Raw genomic sequence first — 21,636 nt, forward strand, 5'->3', positions numbered from 1 at the left:
CAAATTGACCCCGACGTGATTTGAACACGCAACCTTCTGATCTGGAGTCAGACGCGCTACCGTTGCGCCACGAGGTCTTATACAAACGAAACTGGAGTGATTTATTAGTGTCATTTATCAGCACATTTTGGTGTATACGATGATACTGATACATATTTATCTAATGTCACCACGAAAAAGAGGTGATACTGAGCTCGTCAATGTCCTTTCTGATAGTTCACCATAAAAGGATTAATGTTACGAGGACAAAACGTGCATTACTGCACTCCACATAGTCCATCCATTTGTTTTGTTTTTTAAATGTAACGTTATCTAGGGTTCACAAATATTTTTTTTCATTAATGTCGAAAAATATATATATTTAACGTTTTTTTAAGGCTTCCGTGTACACTAATGCTATTCCTTGAAATGTTCATTAAATATTTAATTTAAAGGAACAACTTGTATGTTCTATGATTTAGTGAAAACTTTATTTTAAAAAAACGGTAAAAATGCGTCTTAATCCAACCTGTTTAATTTGATAGAGTCTAGTATCTCTAGCGTTCAGAATGTTAAACACTTCCCTGGTGGTCTAGTGGTTAGGATTCGGCGCTCTCACCGCCGCGGCCCGGGTTCGATTCCCGGTCAGGGAATGGATTTTTTATTATTTTTGTTCTCCCATTTTACAGGATTACACACACACACACACACACACACACATACATATATACGAGTAATTTTTTTAAAAAAATTGTTTTAATGGTTAAATGTTTTATTATTTTAGTACTGCGTTACTCTTTATAATGTAGCTTTTTATGACATGTTTCAATGTGTAAATCATCTCAACTAAATTGTTAATAAAATTATGAAATAAATTTAAAAAAGCAGAGCTGCGGTAATGACATCTTGTGCCATGACATCAAAAACAGACAACTCTAGAGAACAGCAGTAAAAGAAACAGAAAACAGCAGGTATTGCATGTTGAAATAAAGAACTAAAACTCCTTTTCATGTTTAAGAAATATTATCTCTTAAAGTTGATTTGGCACGAACATCGTAATATAACACACAAGCCCATAAGACTAGCTACGGAAGTTCTAAGCGGCCATGCATTATAATTTGTTTCCTTGTTATAATATTTATTTTACTGTCTATGGTTATAACGACTTAATTGTCTCTAAGAAGTTACAAAACTGTGCCAGCAGGTGGCACTATAGACCTGAATATGACGGATGGGGTGTGTACACTGTTCACTTTACTGTACGCGGACCTTCCTTGTGATCGCAATAATTTGTGCAGTCTTGTTCATTATTTACATTTAACGTCAATTAATTCATAAATGTTTAATCCTTGAATCAATATGATTATTTTGTTTATTAAGTTCATGCTAAATGCATGAGTTTCACCAACGCGTTCTGTGTCATAAAATAACTGCTTATTAAAACCAAGGTTGACGTCCCTGTATTCTGTTTGCACCTATATCTTTATTTGTGCTTCTTTTAGGCACATGATTAGATAGTTAATAAGCGGAAATGTTCTGTTTATCTACAGTAGGACGGGACTTACCAATAGGCTATTTGTGATGTGCTTCTTTTCCTTATTATTAATCTTTATTGTTGATCATATTGATGAGAAATGTGATGTATATGTAAAGTGCATAGGCTAATTTAATTCAGTTTTGTTCTATAATGTTGTAATCGTTTTTTTCTACACACACATATACACTACACGTAGCCTACACATGAACACTCTTTTCAAACAGAAGCTTGTAACGCACATGATATCTGCCACAGCATATAATGACAACTAAAAATGATACATTTTATATAATTTTATATCAAATAAAGGGAAAATTAAAAGTGAATTTAATCCAAGCAGCTCTAAAAGATCTTCGAATAGTTCTGCATCCTTCTGAAGTGTTCGTGGTGTTGCCATTTAAACATGTTAATTACAAAAACAAAACGTTTGGTGCACTGTCTCTGGGAAAATCAACAGTGATCGATCAGCCTTTATTTATGTACAATATTGTAAACGTCAATACCTAGGAGAAGCAAAATTTGCTGAAATATTGGCTACATAAGGCTTGCATGGTTGTCCATCAGATGCCTGTCAAAGTTGAGTTCGTTACTATAGCAACAGTAAAACTGTCATGACATTATAACAAAACAAAAAAAAACTTAAAAAAAGAAAATTAAATCGTTAACGGAAGAAATGACTTTCGCTATAGCGAAATCCTATCCGATTATGAAATCTGCTCTATTTTATCTTCCTTCAAATCTTAAACATGCACACACTACAACATTTGAAAATCGCGGCACAACACACACTACAAGTTATCATTAAGATAATCATACCAGAAGGCGCGCGTCACGTGATCACACGCAGCAGTTCGTCACTGATATTTGTTTGCATATGTTAGCTAGCTGCTAGAAACTTTCTGCACTCACCCAGTGCATTCATTTTTTTTTTAACTCCAGCGCTTCTTACACATTATACAGACTGTCTTGTTTCTACAAAATGTCAAGAAACAGTTAGTGTATCCACTATCCAATGGAGCCATACATCAGGTGTTTTGCGCATTGGCTGTGAAAGTACTGACGTAATCATATAGCAATCATCATCCCGATTTAAATCCTAAATATCAAACATGTTTGATATTAATCGAGGCTGCCCCTCGATTATAATGCATGGCAGCTTTAATGTGTGTGCTGCAGCTAGAATTCATAATCGGTTAGGATTTTAACAATCCTGTAGAGTGAGCCAGGCTTTAGAACTTCCTTAACTAACAGCATCTCACCATAACATTACATTTTTGTACCAAGCCAAATTATTTTTCATTACAGATTGAGAAGTAGTCTCATTTCAATATTTAGGCTTTTGGTACATGTTTTTTAATATAAATATTAAATCACATGAATCATTAATTATATTTTTTGTCAAGGTGTGTAAGGTAACAAATCCAAAATGCAGAATGCAGGAACACTCATATATATATATATATATATATATATATATATATATATATATACACACACACAAACACACACACACACACAAAACACACACACACCGGTTTCTATCTTATATCCTTCTTTTTTTTGACCACATTTGTTCAAAATATATATTACGTAGGTTGCATAATTTAAATGAAACGCCATAGATAACTACAGCGAATATCCTATCACAAGCCACTTCAAAATACACCTAAAGCACCACTAACCATAGACACCAGACACATCCGGGAAAGAGTGTGACTAGCTCACTCATGCACGAAATTGGCTGCGATAAACTGAGTACCAAAACTGTGCACTCGCTACTCGCATCTTCAGCGAAAATACTGAGAAGGTAGGTTAATGCACTTGTACTTTTTTTTTTTTTTTTTGGACTTATCGTGTCATGTTATCGCTACCAGATAGTTTGTAAAATAATAAACCGATTAGAATAAGCACTTAACGTAACTTTAATGATCCAATGAGATCTTGTTTTCTGGTGTTTACGTGTAGCTACTAGTAACAGCATTAATTCGGCGATTCCAAATAATAGGCCTATTTAAAATGTAAACACATATAAAAATGTGTGAATTATAACGTTCTGATGTTACTTTAGTTTTTATATGGAAAGCAGCTGTGTGTTTTGGAAAATGATTTACAATTCAAATTTTGAATGTCGTTTTTTGTCACTTCTGTATGCAAACATTTGCAAATAATGACCATAAGAGTGTTACCATGTTCTAAAGGTCACAATTAATTAGGCTAGGTATTAAGAAATAAAGGACAAAAATAACAAACCAATTGTTATATAAAGAAACGATATATATGTGTGTGTGTGTGTGTGTAATGCGGCATATATACTACAGTATAAATATTACATATTATGATACATATTGGGAGGGTTTTTAACATTTGAACCTGCTTGAACGATTACAGAACTCCTTTGGAAATGTAATGAAGTGGGCTATTAATTATCAAATCTTTTATAGCAAACCAACTGCTAGATGGAAATGAACCTTTCTTTAGTAGGTACTGGATTCAAAATAATATCAGTTGATAATATTTGAATATTCCTTGTACTTCCACCAAAAATAATTTTCCTATTGTTTTTTTTTTATTCATGCCCCCGCCTCTACTTTCCAATTTGTTTATGTTTGCTTCTTCATTTGCACATTATTTTGCTATGCCCCTTTCCAAAAAAAATATATTTTGTTGAAATGGCCTGCAGAAGTCATCTTAAGCCCTTGAGATTTTATGGTAGCCATTCATTCATTTCAGCAGTCTTGTGAGTGTGTATTAAGATCTGGCTGTTTCCAGCTCACAATATGATTTTCATTCACAGGCCACTCCTTTTAATCCCCTCTATAGGCTGAGAAATGGACGGCTTTCATGTGACCATTCGAACCTCAGCATCTCCGCTCTCAGGAACGTATGGCAGGGTTTGGATCTCTTTGATTGGTACTCTGAGTGAGAGCCCTCCAGTCAGAGTGGAACACTGTCTCTTGCCAGGCTCAGTAAGACAAACACCTAATTTGAGAAGACATAATATTATTCTGAACACAGATGAAATTAAGTAATTAATTTTTTTTTTAGAGTTCTAATAGTTTACAAAAAAAAAAAAAAAAAGCCCATACAGTTTTAAAAATTAGCTTTTTATAAGGGACTATATTTGTCTTTTACTTCATGAAGGTATATTCTTATTTTGGTATAATCTTATTTACCACATAAGAAAAAAAAAACATTGTGCCTATTTGTGTCAAAAGCTAATTAATCATTCATATCAAATGCGAAAGTAAACATAAAATAATTTTGATTATTTTGATTATTTACATCACTGTTCAGTAGTTTTGTAAGAAACTACGATTTAATTTCTGTATTCTTCTTATAAAAAAATTAATAATGTAAAATATGAATTCATTTTAAAATCACATTTATTATTATTATTATTATTATTATTTACATATGTTTTATAATGTAATTTATTTCTGGGATGGCAGAGCTGAATTTCCAGCATCATTACTTCAGTCTTTAGTGTCACATGATCCATCCAGAAATCATTCTAATATGCTGATTTGCTGCTCATCAATTATGACCTATATTCAAAACAGTAGAGCTGCATATTGTTTTTGTGGAAACATGATACATTTTGTGTTTACATTTTTATTTGGTGAATAGAAAGTTCAAAAGAGCAGTATTTATTTGAAGCAGAAATCTTTTGTAACATTGCAGATGTCTTTACTGTCACTTTTGATCAATTTAACGCATCCTTTTAAAAAGTATTTTATCAAAATATATTACTGACCTTAAACTTTTGAACAGTAGCATATTTTACATAGACAGTGTGTCACAATGTTCAACAAGCACATGACTACCTCACACCCTTAAACTAATGCACTTACAAACACACACACACACACACACACACACACACACACATAGAGAGCGTAGAGAAACCAACTGCTTTTTATTTCTTCGCATTTGTTTTTCTTTAGCTTGCTTTCTAATCTAGTCGTCTAATAAACCTGGTATCGTACAGTATATTACAAATATTTTTGGCTCTTTGATGAATTGATTTTGTTCCTCTTTTGTAAATTGGTTTGGATAAAAGCATCTAATGCATAAATATAAATGTCAATAATCAGAACAGCGTACACCCTCTAACAGCTACAGGCCACTACAGTATCACCTGAGGCACTTAAACCCATTCTAAACCTGAATAGAATATGATATATATCAAATGACTGTTAAATAACTGAGATATAAAAACAAAGTCATACACTATGACAGCATTCTTTTAGACTGTGACCCTGTCTAGCAGGTACACATGCAAATGTGGTGTTTTTGTTTTTGGGACAGGCCTACACAGTTGTCATCAAGTCTAAAGAGGAAGTTGGCATAGTGGTTTTGTTGAAACTCCGTCTTGAGGCTCAGCCTGGCTTTCCGGACCTGGATTGGCACTGTGGGGATGTGCAGGTGAGACGGAGTTCTGAGGATCCTGAGGTGGAGGTTTTTCCTTGTCATAAATGGATCCGGACAGCGGATGGTAACGTCGAGCTTCGGAATGCGAAAGGTGAGATGATTCTGTTTTCACCATTCCTTCAAACGTATTAATTTGGTGATAATATCCTCTTTATTTCCTGTATCTCATATCAACACCTATTCATGTTTCCCCTCTCTAGTGTGTCTGAAAAATAAGGAAACATTAGCAATCCTAACCAATCACAGGGAGAGGGATCTCCAACAAAAACAACAGTTTATCAAGTAAAACATTTTGACTCATTAGTTTATTGTTTTTTTTCCTCCCAACTCTTTTTTAAATCAATAGTTAATAAAGATGTTGTTTTTTATCTGCAGATGGGGCAAATTTGTTGAAGGCGGTCCTCACTGTGTAGACACGTCCAGTGTTACATCTCTAGGACCAAACTTTAGTTACATGCGTCAGCGGTAGTGGTTTAGCTTTCTTAAAGCTTCATTACAAACTAGATTGATGTTAATTTATTCTTATATCATGTGAACTGAATTCGACAATGAAATGTTGTCCCTCTGCTTGTCTTTTAGCCCAGTTTACAATGTGCACTACATAAAGGGTTTCATGGAAAGAAGAACATCTTGGAGCCTACAGGAACTTGAGACATTCTTCCTTTTCAATGGAAGGGAGAACACAATTGCCAGTATGCTAAACAAATATTAACAATTTACAATATACAAAACTCATGTGTGTGTGTGTGTATAATATAATATATATATATATATATAGATGATTTTTTTGCTTGCGATTCTCTCATAGAATATGTTCAGGCTCATTGGCAAGAGGATGCATTCTTCGGATATCAGTGCCTCAATGGTTGCAATCCCCTGTATATCAGACGGATCCATAACCTGCCTTCTAAACTGTCTGTCACTTCAGAGATGGTCAGACCTTTTCTACCACGGGACTCATCTTTGGAGAAGGAGATGGAGGTGCATACAAGTGTTCAAATGTGGATTGAGGCCATTTTGACATTTTTATCAGAGCATAATTGTTATTCTGTTTAACTGTGTATTGTATATTGCACAGAGAGGACATGTGTATCTTCTGGATTATGAAGTGCTGGATCAGCTGCCTGCTAATACTGTCAATGACAAAAAAACCTACTTGGCTGCTCCTTTATGCCTGCTGCATTACAACCGACAAGGAGAACTAAAGCCCATTGCCATACAAGTAAAAATATTTAACCGCCTTTTATTGTAATAGTCACCAATCTTTGATTAGATGTATTAAGATCTTTTGGATTCATTTTAATGACCAAATGAATGCTAAAATATTATTTCAGCTTCAACAGGCTCCTGGTCCACAGAATCCTGTTTTCTTGCCCTCTGATTCTGCACCGGATTGGTTGTTAGCAAAGATGTGGGTCCGAAATTCAGATTTCCAGGTCCATCAGCTACTTTCCCATTTTTTGCGCACTCATCTTATAGGAGAGGTGTGCTGTACCGCCACACTCAGACAGCTGCCCGAGATTCATCCTCTTCACCAGGTAGAAACAATTATTAGCCAATCAGTATTTTGTCTGTTGTTTCAAAAATTGTTGAAAAATGGGTGGCTAAATTACTGATTCAACATCTCAGTAAAAGCAATAATTTATTTCACCCTATGCAATTTGGGTTCAGGGCCCATCACTCAACAGAAACAGCTAACTGTTTGTTTTTGGAAAAGGTTAAAGGCTACCTAGATAAGAGTTCGTATGTTGGTGCTGTCTTTCTAGACCTAAATTGGGCTTTAGATATTGTTAATTGTGAAGTTCTTTTATCTAAATTAACATATTTCAATTTCTCTGAACAAGCTCTCAACTGGATAAAATCATACCTGTCCATTAGAAACCAATGTGTTCATAATAATGATTCAAAGTCCCCATTCTGTGAATGTCCAGTAGGGGTCTCCCAAGGCTCCATACTTGGTCCAATCCTTTTTACATTATAAGTGATTTGCCAGAAGCATGTAAAAATGTTGATGTTCAGATGTATGCAGATGATTCTGTATGTCACGCCTTTACCTAAAAAACTAAAAACAACAACAAAAAAAACAGTCTGTATGGAATTTACCAAACAAAATATGAAGGTGTCACATTCTGTGTTCTTTATAGTACAGGAGCTTGATATTGTTAATGATTTCAAGTATCTAGAGTCACATATGACTCCACCTTAACATTTAAATGTCATGTAAAAAAGTTTGGCAAATAAAGTTAAATTCAACTTTAAACAAGTTAGACCGTTTTTTGACACCAAAGCTGCTAAGTTGTTCATATTGAGTATTGTTTTACAAATTGGTCATTAACTAGCACAAGTACTTCTAAAAGTATTGAATCTCTATTTAGGAAAGCCATAAAAACTTTTGATAAAAAGGCATTGTCGATAGATAGATAGATAGATAGATAGATAGATAGATAGATAGATAGATAGATAGATAGATAGATAGATAGATAGATAGATAGATAGATAGATAGATAGATAGTCGTTTGACATGAGGGTGGATGGTTGAATTATTTAACTTAAACTTTAAATTGTTTTTCAGCTCCTGATGCCTCATATCCGGAGCACTCTTCAGATCAACATTCAGGCTAGAGTCACTCTTCTGGCCACAAAAGGTGTTTTTGACAAGGTTGGTGTGTTTAATATATTCTGTTTACCCTGTGGTGGAAGTGAAAGAGCGAATCTAGTTTTTCCTCATGATTTAGTTTAATTTACTATGGTTCTCTGTTTTTTTTTTTGTAGTCAGTAGCCTGTGGTCTGGAGACGATACCACTGCTGCTTGCTCGAGGAACGCAACGTCTCCGCTACAGCTCAATGTGTGTGCCAGATGACATAAGAGTGCGTGGACTGGATGCACTACCTATCTGTTATTATGCAAAAGACGCACTGAGGGTCTGGGATGCTCTACACAGGTACTATCTACAGCCTTCAGCATTATATGAATCAGAGTCTTTAGGATTGAAGTAAGCACATGATTTGCGTTTGCCATGCAGGTTCGTTGCAGGCTGGATTCGTTTGTATTACTTTGACGATAAGGACGTCCAGCAAGACTGTGAACTACAAAACTGGATTAGAGAGATCTTCACGGAGGGATTCCTCGGCCTCAGTCACATAGGTTCAAGAAGAGAACTGTCACAGATTTTGTTCTTAGGCACAAGGGTCAATAACATAATGCCCATTTTTTCATATTTATTAATTTATTAAAAAAATGCATAAAAAATGCACTACAATGACAATGAAATTTCGAATTACCATTTTTCGGACTATAAGTCGCACCTCAGTATAAGTCGCATCAGTCCAAAAAATAAGCCATGACGAGTAAAAAAACATATATAAGTCGCACTGGACTATAAGTCGCATTTATTTAGAAACAAGAACCAAGAGAAAACATTACCGTCTACAGCCGCGAGAGGGCGCTCTATGATTTCAGTGGTAGACTACAGGAGCACTGAGCAGCATAGAGCGTCCTCTCGCGGCTGGAGACGGTAATGTTTTCTCTTGGTTCATTTCTCTTGGTTCATGTCAAATTATGCCTTTTTATGGCAATATCTGGTAGTGTGACCCAAAAACATAATACTTTTTGTGAATTGATCATTTTGAAAAACAAATGTACATTTAAAAATATATTTTAAGAACTTAAAAAAAATGATAATAGGTGTATGGGAAATATTTCACTCACATGTATTTGTTTTACTTAATGGTTACACCACATTACATTTTTTGGAGTCATTACATTTAATTTAAGGTACATTTCAGAACCACGTGAAACGAACATATGAATTTGAAGATAATGCTTTCTAAGAATCTTTTTCAAAGACTGATTACTGGGGACCTTCCTGTCATTGACCGATACAATTTCTGTCTCATCTACTTCGTTTATTCTTCACAGAGATGTAAAATGCATAAATTGATCTTTGCTTTGCCTTCGTTTCATGTTCTCCAGGAGTTCCACAGTCATTTCAGACTGCAGCCGAAATGTGCAAGTTTGTTACCATGGTGATCTTTTCCTGCTCAGCACTTCATGCAGCTGTGAACTTCTCTCAGGTATGTTCAGTTATTAATAAACTGACAGAGGTGCTTAGGAACAGCATATTATGTCCAACTAACTAATTCAAATTCACTGAACTCATCTCATCTCACCCCTTCTTAAACCAATCTCCACATTTAGCTGGATTATAACATTTGGATACCGAACAGTCCAGCAGCCATGTCACGTCCACCTTCTCAGACTAAAGGCTCGGTGTCTGAGGAGGACATTTTCTCCTTCCTTCCGGAAGTGAACTCCTCTTGCCACGTCCTTAGTGTCCTGTCTCTATTGTCACAGCCCGCCATTGACTTTGTGAGTGTTAACACAATTTCTAAGGCATTTCTGTGTGAATATTTACACTGAATATTCACTGTAGGATTCAGACGTGATGTTCATCTAGCCATTACTTCCTGTTTAGGTGCCCTTGTGCCATTATAATGAGTGGTACTTCAGCAGTGGTGCAACCGTCAAGCTTGTGGAGGAGGTCCAGAGAGAGCTGAAAATGATAGCAAAAGATATCGCAGACAGGAACAGCCAGCTGGAGTTGCCCTATCCTTACCTGTCTCCAGACCACATTGAGAATAGTGTGACTATTTGAGTTCACTGTCAAATTGGATCATGAGTTGTAACTTTATGCCAAAAGAAGGTTTTAAATGTTTTTTATTTCGTTTTTTTTTTTTTTTTACTAATTAACCTAAAAGAGAGCTCCTTAAAAACCTGACAATAGCATAAAGTCCAGGGCCTGTATTCATAAAGAATCTTTTTACTCTTAAAATTAAAGAAAAAATCCTAGTAAAGAAAAAAGTAATTCAGAAAGCATCTTAATCCCTTAAAAGAGGTCTTAAGGTCAAACTTGTTAGGAGCACAGACGAGGACTTTTAAGAGGCTTAAGAGTTTCTTTAGCAGAGGAGAAAATGGCAGAAAGACGAAGAGGCAAAAGAAATGTGTTGCAGACAATGGATGACTGTGAGTTAATAAGACACTATAGATTAGATCGTGCAGGGATCATGTTTGTGAATGATCTTATTAGAGACGTGCTAACATCTCCGACACAGCGCAGAAATTTCATAGCGCCAGAAATTAAAGTAATCCCTACATTATGATATTTGGCAACTGGGAAAATGTAACAATGCAATAGTGATGATTTGGGTCTGTCACAACCTTCTGTAAGCAGAGTGATCACACAAACAATTACAGCACTTTCAGAACATCTTATTGTGTCGCAGTTCATTTCGTTTCCACTGGACATTCCCACCTTGCAGGCTCAAAAAACTGCATTTATGAATATAGCAGGCTTATAGGTGCACACAAGAAGGGGGAATGAACCGTTAATAGTTTGTGCTATACGCTCCCATGTCTGCTTCTTGTCCCTTGCTGTGACACCCGGCCCGAAATTTCCTTTAAGAATGGCCTTGTGTTCATCCACTAACTGGGCTAATAGTAAACACTGTTCCTCTGTCCAGTTTGTCTTGCTCGCCCTTCTTGGTTTTGATTCCATGTTTGATACATTAAAACCAACATTCAAACCGCCACTTAAATAGAACAGCAATCACTGTAATTGGAAAGAGTGGAACCATTCTTATCATTCTAAGCCAATCAAATACCTTATAGGAAATTAAAAGCATGGCAAATAAAAAAAAAAGGATTTAGATACACACATATAATGTGTGCTTGTGTGTGTGTGTGTGAGAGAGAGAGAACGGTCAAATAGGAAAAATTACGCATGTAAATTCAAAGTGAGAATTAGAATACACACTATACTTAAAACCACTCTTTTTTTTAACTTCTTGGACAACCAACCAATCACAGTCTTCAAAAGATTGTGTCATACATAGCAACAGGGTCAACCCCGCCTCCTCACTAAGATAAAAGTTTTTGTCTTTTCCTTACTCAGAGTTGCTCTCAGATCGGTCCCGAATCGCTCCTACGTAAAAGTTTTTAAGCTAAATTAAGAGTTTTCTGAGAGGATTCTTAGAATCTTTATGAATACGGGCCCAGAGATTTAAAAAAAATGTTTTAGAAAAAAAATATCTAATTTAAAGTTTATTAATAAATATTATATAAATACCTTTTTTTCCATGATTTGACAAAATTACAATGTTATTGGAAATAATGCACAATAAAAATAGTCTGTTCACAAGTGCGATTTACCTTGATTTTTCTTTGTTGTCTTCAACCATCACGTTTCATAGGTAATTTCAAGCGAGATCTTCACTGAAACTAACTTAATACTTTTGTGACTGAAGGTCTGGGGATGGGACAAGTGTAGAAAAAAAATCTTTGCATGAATTGCATTTGAAAAGTAACAAAATAAAAGATTAATGAAGTTATTCTTAAATTTTCTTAAAGACCGTACAAAAAAGGAAGTTTTATTTTACAGTTTATTTTGATAAAAAATGATGGATAAAACTGGATAAATTAAAGAAACACTCATATAATAATATAATAAGTTGTACTTGAGGTCCCGTTGCAGTGTCTTCCAGGGCACAGGGGGCGGTAGTGTTCGGGAGACCTGTGTGGAAACGTTCAGTACAAGTCCGTTTGGTGTTGCACTTTTCTTTCCTGCGTTCCATTTCCAACTGTCATCCAACTTTTGACACCTGTTCGTACATCTAAAAACATTTGAAGGTAAGTTTATGTAAAAACGTATTTAATTGTATAGTTTAATCTAACCTAGCTAAAGTGTCATGAAGTGTTATGTATACTACGAATAATTAATATTTGTATTAAGGTCTCATCAATCAAGCAAGTTCGCTTAAAAATATTTTTACATGTATTAAAGACAGATTTAGAGATAATCTTGTTTGAATCAACGATATATATATATATATATATTTCATGTCTTTTTAACGTTAGGGTTAACCTTAGCCATTTTCTGACAAATGGCGAACAGGTTATTCGTGAGTTTCAAGTAAGGTAGTCCTTTTTCCTCTCAAGACGAGTTTAAAAGTATTCTTTCTGTGATTGCTGACTTTTCATTCTACACAGTCTGCATTACATCCTTTTAACTTAACAGACCTTACTTTAAAATCCTAGGTGTCAAACTCGTTTTCACTGAGGGGCACTTCAACATGAATGGCTGCCATCAAAGGAACGCTTGTAACTGTAAGACTGTTCAAATGTTACTACTCCTTAATAAATACAAGCTAAAGTACTAAAAAATACTTTTTAAATTGTCATAATTCACAATGAATCTATGTAGTGCCACAATAAATTAATTAGTAATTGTTTGCAATTCAACTCACATTTATTTTTAAAGCATTTTTCATGATACACAGTTGCGAAGCAGCTTTACAGAAAATTCACTGAAAATGTGAAAACATTCCTACATTTAGTAGTTTACCGCACTTTTAATAACACAAAAAATGCACAAGTCAATCTGCGATACCAAACAGGAACACAGGGGGACACCAAAAGACCACTAAACGAGTTACCTTGACCAGACTGATCCAGATTTACTAAACCACTGACTAATGCGTAACTAAAACACCTTCAGCATCCAGTATAAAACACTCTTGCTTTTAAGCCAAATAACTTGCTGTATGTATATATATATATATATATATATATATATATATATATATATATATATATATATATATATATATATATATATATTTTTTTTTTTTGTTTTGTTTTGTTTTTTTTTTAATTAATTTAATTAAAAGACAATTTTGTATGTTTTTCCTTGTGTGCTGCTCGACTATTTCCCTTGGTGGTGCTCAAGCAGTGAGGTCTGCACTTATTCCTTTGAGCCGTCCATGCAGTCATCATTAACAAGGAAAAACAACAGCCCTAATCAGGCTGATTAATAGCTCATGCTTTTATCAAGGTATACGGTATTATCACGGTATTGACAATGGTCATAATACAGTATTACAGGTTAAATAACTTTTTTTATAACAAAAAAAAAACTGAAGGCCAACATTTAAATACAATAAAGCAATACCGAAAAAAAATATATAAAGTTAAAAGTTTTACACTGATTAAAGTGAAAAAGAACCATAAAGACCAATCCGTATCACTTTAAATAAGACCTCATTAGTTAACCTTAGTTAATGCATTAACATTCACAATGAGCAATAGCTACATTTGCTACAGAAGTTATTAATCTTTGTTAAGAAAAATACAACTCTTAGTTCATGTCAGCTCATTAAATAACACAGCTGCAATTCTCTATTTTAACAACGTGTTACAGTTTTTCCTGTTGCTTTGGTACATTTCTCGAATCATCCTTGAGATTTGCAAAACAGTAAGTGCATTTCTCAAAACAACTCGTACAAATAGCAAAACACCATGGATACATGCAAAACCCAGTCTCCTGCTCAAAATCCTTAGTTCATCTCTCGAAAATAAATATATGGGACAATGAACATGTCAGTGCCATCAGAATGACAAGTCCTTGTGTCATAGTTTACGGCTAAGACAGTCAAATCACTTAGTCATGTTGTCAATATAACAGTGTACACTGGAGGGATGTTCTGATGTAAACTACTGTATTGAACAGTAAGCCATATGCTTATGTATGCCATATATCCATTTCAAAAGTACACATTTACACATTACTGTATGTGGGATATTGATTGAAAGAGACTGAATAGAATTCACAGTGACACATTTACTAGTGGTCTGACCTCCCACACCCCCCCAAAAAAAAAAAAATTATAATAAAACCTTTTACAATGCTATTGTGATATAGAAATAATTTGTAACTCTTGTGTTGTCCTCTGTCTATACAGTATAAGCTTTCCAACTGAAGATTCATGAGATGAACCTTTGAGCTATTTCAGAGAAATGGTTTATCATTGATTTATCATCTACATTCTCTTCATTTAGTAAAGATTCACTTGCACAATTCATGCCAAATTGACAAAAAGTCAAATAATAATGTGTAAAAAATAAAATAAAGTGTGCTTGGCAGTTTATGATAACTAGATTAACCATTTTGCATTTAATGACTTATATGATGAACTAAAGACTAGATGTTTGGAGTGGTAAGAATATTGCACAGAAAACTGTATAATAAATTTTTAACAACATGACATTAGCGACTTATAATGTAGGAAACCACAGATAAATGTGCATAATCAATAGCATGAATGTACAAAAGCAATCGCAACTTGTTCAAAAGAATGAAAAACTAATGTTAACTAATAAAACCGTAATGTAAAGTGTGACTGAATAATAAAGATTTGAATACATTTTAGGAAGTACTGAAGCTGCTTTATTTATGGGGTTTCCAGAGTAAAGGCTGCTTTATCCTGCAGTTTAGTGCCCTCTGCTTTCAGAGGGTGAATGTGCTTACATTCAGCACAGTGTTCCCCCATGTGCTTTTCATATGTGCTTGATTACATTAGAGTGGCACACGTCTTTTTAGCAGTATACAGCTGTGTTGTGCATTTTGACCAGTTGATGGGAATAGTATTCTTAAAATGCATCCCAAATTCTGAATAATTTGTAATGTTGATGAATATAATAATTATTCACAGTATTTAGAAGTGCTTACAATAACAATATTGCATATTAATTACCGTGATATATGGCATTATCGAATACTGGCACATGTCTAGTAATAATACAGTAATGATATTGTTACAGCATAGGCTTTCAATACACTTATTTTAGAAAAAAAAAATATAATAATATGGCCAAATACATGTGCATTCGTAAGAAAATTGACTCAGATCTATGTAAACATGTATACATTATACAATATTAAGGCCCAATTCCAATTCTGTTTTATACCCCTTCGCCTACCCCTTCCCTAGCCCCTTGTTATAGGGTAGGGCTGAAAATATTCCCCTATAAAATAGGACACCACTACTACACTGTTACAGGTTATCATACGTATTCACTAGCTCATTTTTCAAAAAAAATGTGCCGATGTTTAACACAAACTTCCACGTATTCATGGATGTAAAAACAATGCATTTATCAGATGTCCATAAGATAAGTTACCTGCCACCGGACTAGTATTTACGATGTCAAATCAGTGGGTATTAGTAAAATATGTTGTGGAACCTATTCAAGTCAATAACATTAGCAAACTTTTGTCATAGTGATTTTTTGCTAACGTTTTTTTCAGAGAACATAACCGTACATATGAACACAAGATTGAATGCAACATGAAACAAAAAATGTTTTGTTAATAAAATACTTTATTATATATATATGCCAAAAAATACTTATATTTATGGATCTCTCTACTTGCACGGGCAACCATATTGCTGTATGCAGGGAACTTTATCTTACTGCTTTGTTTAACGTGAGGTCCTGAAAGATTTTCATTTGAAGGGCTATCTGGCCCTTCCCCCTACCCCTCCAGCCAAAAGAGAATTGAGACACCCCTATCCCTTCACGTGAATGCGGAAAACAAAGGGGTAAGGAGTAGAATTGGGTTTGGGCCTAATAAGTCATACAACACAAAAACTTTATATGTAAGCATATTCAGAACAAAACAAAGTGATTATGAAGCACTAGAAAACAATATGTGTCACAATGGTGTAACAAGGGCATTCTAGGTCAGGAAGATTAAATAAGATAGCTTGGATAAATATTAAACCATAACAAATGACAGAAGTTAGAATAAATCTATATTTATTGTTTGTACTGTGTTATTACCATGTTATTACTGTGTTATTACTAGTAGTCATTGTGGAGCTCCTCGTTAGTATAGTGGTCAGTATCCCCGCCTGTCACGCGGGAGACCGGGGTTCAATTCCCCGACGGGGAGATCAGATTTTTTTTTCTGTCTATAAAATAACCAGCAATTTTGAATGCACGTGTTAATTTTTTCCATATTACACCATGTTGAAACCCCAGGAAAAAAGTGACACAATTACAGTGTAAGCAGTAGCTGTTTTATTAGTTTGTTGCAATGCTGTGCAGTGAAGAGCTATTATGACAGGCAGGGTTATTATGGTAAGTTTCATAAAATGTTACTTAAGAATATGTACATGCTGAATCCTAATGATACTTTAAAGTCATTTACCAATTTTAATGCAATTTAAAGGTTAAAGCAGTACAATAATTGACTATGGCATCGAGTGTTCTTGATTCCAATCCCTTTTCATAAATTACTTCTTGTTTTGAGAAACAAGTTTGCCTTCGCCAGAATTTATCACATTACATTCTAGACTTTTAAAGACATTGCTTTACAGTACTGAATAGAGCATATAAATTGAAACAATAACATAGACAAAGTTACAGCGGCACACAGTTATTTGTACTCAGGAAAAACACTTTTGTGAACCAATCAAACGGAAAGCTTGTCATTTTGAGAGCATTTCAGTAACAGTGCTTCTAAATTTATCACTGATGAGATTTGTTAGCCAGGGGCCTGTTCTTCGTACGTCGCTAACTCAGTTAGCTGGATTTGAATGTTGATGATTTGGCGTGATCTTGGATCATTTGGTTCTTCGAAGCTCATCCCGGAGCTGCTGTCATAGCAACAGGTCCGTAAGCTTAAACCTGCTCGGGAGCAGGCTTATTTCATGTAAACAGGATTAGATCGCTTCTTTTCAACCAGAACTGATACTCAAAATATGTCTGCTACCACCGCTACTTTATTACAAGAGTATCGTACTGATCCAGGATCCAGGGACAATAATTTAAAATAATAATCATTAAAAAATTATTTATAAATAATATAAAAATGCTGTGTAGTCCATAACAGCCTACTATAGAAAAAGCCAGTTTTACTCACTGAAATATTTATTTGTCATAAAATTATTACTTCATAATTGTATTAGAGTCTTACACACATGCTATACAGATAATAGAGTCGTGCATTATTTTGAGTGATGACTGCTATTATAAGAGTGGCTTGATGGATCACAGGAGATGCAGATAACATGATATTGACCCTTAAGAAACTTTCATTAATGCTGTCACGTAACAAATCTGTCCAAATATAAAATGAAATGAATAGATAATTTCTACATTGAAATAAAAATGTAAAGACTGCACAACTATTATAAATTGCGAATCTAAATAATTGGGAATCATGAAAAAAATTATAATAAAATAAAAACATGTATCCATTATCTGTTTGATGTATCTATTATAACATTTATGTAGTTTTGTTTGCTTGGCTGTTTCCTTAAAAAAGTCCAGAAATTTGTCAAGTTTTTCGTCGGGTGTTATTTTAAATTATATGGCGTCATTACATTGCCGTCTTGCCATCAGCCAATCGCTGCACTGCTGATCATTGTTTCGAGTATCGATACATATCCCCTTTTAAACCAACACATTAACGTGCAATTATTTCAGATAACTCAATCCAACGATACTAATCATACACAACAGGTGTGTTCGAAGAACCCAATTAGCCGGATCATGATTAGCACGATGAAATCATCTTGGATGTGTCATTTGATCTCGGATGTAATAAGCGACGTACGAAGAACAGGACCCAGGTCTCAGGTTACAGGGTTTTCACCAGCAAGTTAACAGGGAACTACATATTCATTCTCACCTTTTTAGCGCACACAATGTCCCACTTGATTTCCTAGGGATAGCCTAAACTTGTGAACCATGTATTAAGCTGGATTAAGATAAATCTTTATGTGTTCCAGTAAGGTATAATAGAGAAGTGATTGTTCTCATTCTGCTGTAAGAGAAGGGCATTAGATGTCTTTCAAGTAACATACTATCCAAAAAGCAGATTCTGTTCAGTTATGCATCATTTTACAATCTTATCAGTCCATCAAGTCCAACAGTTTATTTGAATAAATTGTCATTGCACACAATAACTTTGTCATTTAAACTTAAACTATCTACATTTCAATAAATCTGAGTACAGTTGATCTGAGTAAAAATGCTCATAGATTGCTTAAAGGAACAATTATTGGGGGGGGGGGACTGCAATTGCATTGGAGAAACATTTATGATACAAATAAAACATCTATACATTTGACAGTTGTTTACATGTGCATAGACCAGATTAGTTGGATGCATCTGAATTAGTTTACTCATTTAAGACGTGACAAAGTTCATTTACGGGAAACACATCTGATTTGTACTTGAAGTAGTTTTCAGACAACAGCAATAATTTTATAAATGAACAAAAACAAAAGCAAATAAATGAGCAAAAAATACATTCTATGCTAACTCAATTTTTAAATATATTTATTTTATTAATATGTATGCTACAAATTACATATAAAATAACTTTACATAAAAAAGAACATGGTTTAAAATTTTGAAATTTAAAATCATGCTTTTCCCCCAATTAAATTCACATTTCAACTTCACAATTCTACTGTAAAGTCAACATGAAACATTTGCATTGAGCGAAAAGTTGTTTCGGAACTGTGCAAAGTTATGACATTTTGATTTTGAAAGAACAATTTCAATTTCATGTTAACTTTTATACTTAATAAAATATGAATATACAGGCCCTGTCCCAAATCATTCAGGATTTGTAAGAACATAATCGCTAGATGTAATCTGTATTAGTGTTTGTGTTTTGGTATTTACATTGGAAGCATATGGGTAGCAATATTCAATTTGGAATGCAATATGCAAAATGACAATGCAATACGTAAAATGGCAATGCATTTCTGTATTTACATTTACATTTTCAAATACATTTGTGCAACGTATGGTGGAAAATGAAAATTAAATTACATCATTTGTGTAATACATTTTCATTTTAATTTTGCAACTTATAAAGAGTTAAAATTAGTATTCATTGTACATATTAAAACTAGTGTGTGAAATGGCAAGTGAAAATTATGTAATTTAATTTTCATTTTCATTTTGCGCCCAAATGTTACATACTGTAACCTGTGTGTTTGAGTAATGGGAGACCGGGGGCACAAATTAACACTTTGACTTTCTCAGTTTGTTTAAATCCACAAGAGATTCAGAATTAAATTTTTTGTCCAAAGTAATTTCACACTTGTCTGGTACAAATATGTCTCCTTGTTCCATAATTACAGTGTATACACTTTCCTTTATTTTAGAGGTGCACCGATATATATCTGAGGCAAGGTTATTATAGTTTTGCTTTTTTAAATTAGTTTTTATTTTAATATCGTTTTCAATTTTGCTTTAAATTTAAGTTTAGTTTTAGTTAGTTTCATGAATGGTTTTGTTAGTTTTAGTTTAGTTTTTATTTTGCAAACACATTTCTATTTAGTTTTTATTTTATTTAGTTTCAGTTATAGTTTTAGTAATTATCGTATTTTCCGGACTATAAGTCACACTTTTTTTCATAGTTTGGCTGGTCCTGTGACTTATTTATCAAAATTAATTTGACATGGACCGAGAGAAATTAACCAAGAGAAAACATTATCCTCTCGCGGCTGTAGGCAGTAGATAAATAAATGCGACTTATAGTCCAGTGTGACTTATATGTGTTTGTTTCCTCGTCATGACGTATTTTTGGACTGGTGCGACTTATACTTAGGTGCGATTTATAGTCCGAAAAACACGGTATAGTTTAGCAGCTAACAGAACACTTCCAGTGTAGACCAAAGAAAGCGAAGCAAGACATTTATTTTCAGCAAAATGTAATGTTTGCACAGTTTACAGTTAACTCTACTAATAAAAATAACAAGGGATTGAGATGCAGAAAAGAACCAAACAAATGCACCTTACATTTAAAAATACTTTGTTAATGAAATAAAAAAATTTTTTTTCAAATAAAATTTTGGGGTTTATTAAGAATGAAAAAAATCAGATTTTGTAGTTTCTGACAATGAACACATTGCAACCAGGTGTGGGACAGCCAACAGAAACAAGCCAAAATGCTTTACATGTCTTGAAATAATAATTTCTGTAAACATCGACTGTCAGTCTGGTTTCACCTGTTTCTCGTCATTTCTCATTAAAGTTAATAGTGTAAATTGCATCACTAATGTCATAGAATAGCATAGTTAAATAATGGCGGGGCACATTGTAATGCAGTCTTATGCTGTGTTCACACCAAATGCGAATAGATCGTCAAATTCGCGTCTACCACGTCTAGTTTGCCGCTTGACCTTTTTGAGATCATTCGTTTCATTCGCGCGAGAAATTAACTTCATAACAGACGCGAATTCGCATCATGGGGGGGCTTCTGCCAGCTGAGTTCACGCAGCATTTTCAACCGCCATTTTTATTCTGATAATTTCCAAAATATTACTGTTATTGTGTCATGAAATTAACTTCACAACAGACGCAAATTCGCGTCATGGGGGGGGCTTCGGCCAGCTGAGTTCACGCAGCATTTTCAACCGCCATTTTTATTCGGATAATTTTCAAAATATTACTGTTATTGGGTCATGAAATGTAGTTTTAAAAGTATTTCAGGCAAGAATGTAGTTGTTTTAAACTCAAATATGCGGTTTATTTATAATGACAGCGTCTATTTAAAAAATGTGTTTCGCCGATCTCCGAGACGTGAGCTCCACATGATCAGTGGGAGCTCCGTCATCATGTATCCGCCGAGAGCAGCCTTACCTCGGCTAGATCTTCTGACATTTGCCGCTGACTCTGATGTCTCTTTAGTGGTTCAAGATAAAATATAATTCATTTGGGGTAAAATGAACCGTTTCTTTTCTTTGGCCTTTATTCAATTTATCTATTAATATGTTTTTTATATATATATAGATCCTTTTTATTCCTGTCTCTATAGAAATATGAA

The 21,636-nt window shown here is 34.2% G+C and overlaps 1 protein-coding gene and 3 non-coding genes across 4 annotated transcripts; 3 read left to right on the forward strand and 1 right to left on the reverse strand.

Moving 5' to 3' along the window:
- Positions 1 to 5: 5 nt before the first annotated feature.
- Positions 6 to 77, reverse strand: trnaw-cca (transfer RNA tryptophan (anticodon CCA)). Its single transcript has one exon. It is a non-coding gene; the product is annotated as a tRNA-Trp (tRNA).
- A 483-nt stretch (positions 78 to 560) lies between these two features.
- Positions 561 to 632, forward strand: trnae-cuc (transfer RNA glutamic acid (anticodon CUC)). The gene has a single exon. It is a non-coding gene; the product is annotated as a tRNA-Glu (tRNA).
- Positions 633 to 3,188: 2,556 nt separating this feature from the next.
- On the forward strand, positions 3,189 to 10,816 carry LOC113063725 (arachidonate 8S-lipoxygenase-like). Its single transcript, XM_026234053.1, has 15 exons — positions 3,189 to 3,323; positions 4,311 to 4,482; positions 5,825 to 6,038; positions 6,148 to 6,229; positions 6,323 to 6,412; positions 6,527 to 6,639; positions 6,756 to 6,928; positions 7,026 to 7,169; positions 7,282 to 7,485; positions 8,520 to 8,606; positions 8,720 to 8,889; positions 8,971 to 9,092; positions 9,921 to 10,021; positions 10,146 to 10,316; positions 10,423 to 10,816. Exons 2-15 carry the CDS (start codon positions 4,345 to 4,347, stop codon positions 10,600 to 10,602), a joined length of 1,989 nt encoding a protein of 662 aa, XP_026089838.1. The 5' UTR covers positions 3,189 to 3,323; positions 4,311 to 4,344; the 3' UTR covers positions 10,603 to 10,816.
- Positions 10,817 to 16,665: 5,849 nt separating this feature from the next.
- On the forward strand, positions 16,666 to 16,737 carry trnad-guc (transfer RNA aspartic acid (anticodon GUC)). The gene has a single exon. It is a non-coding gene; the product is annotated as a tRNA-Asp (tRNA).
- The last annotated feature ends 4,899 nt before the right edge of the window (positions 16,738 to 21,636 follow it).

The sequence above is a fragment of the Carassius auratus genome, chromosome 46 (assembly GCF_003368295.1).
Source record: "Carassius auratus strain Wakin chromosome 46, ASM336829v1, whole genome shotgun sequence".
NCBI classification, from domain to species: domain Eukaryota; kingdom Metazoa; phylum Chordata; class Actinopteri; order Cypriniformes; family Cyprinidae; genus Carassius; species Carassius auratus.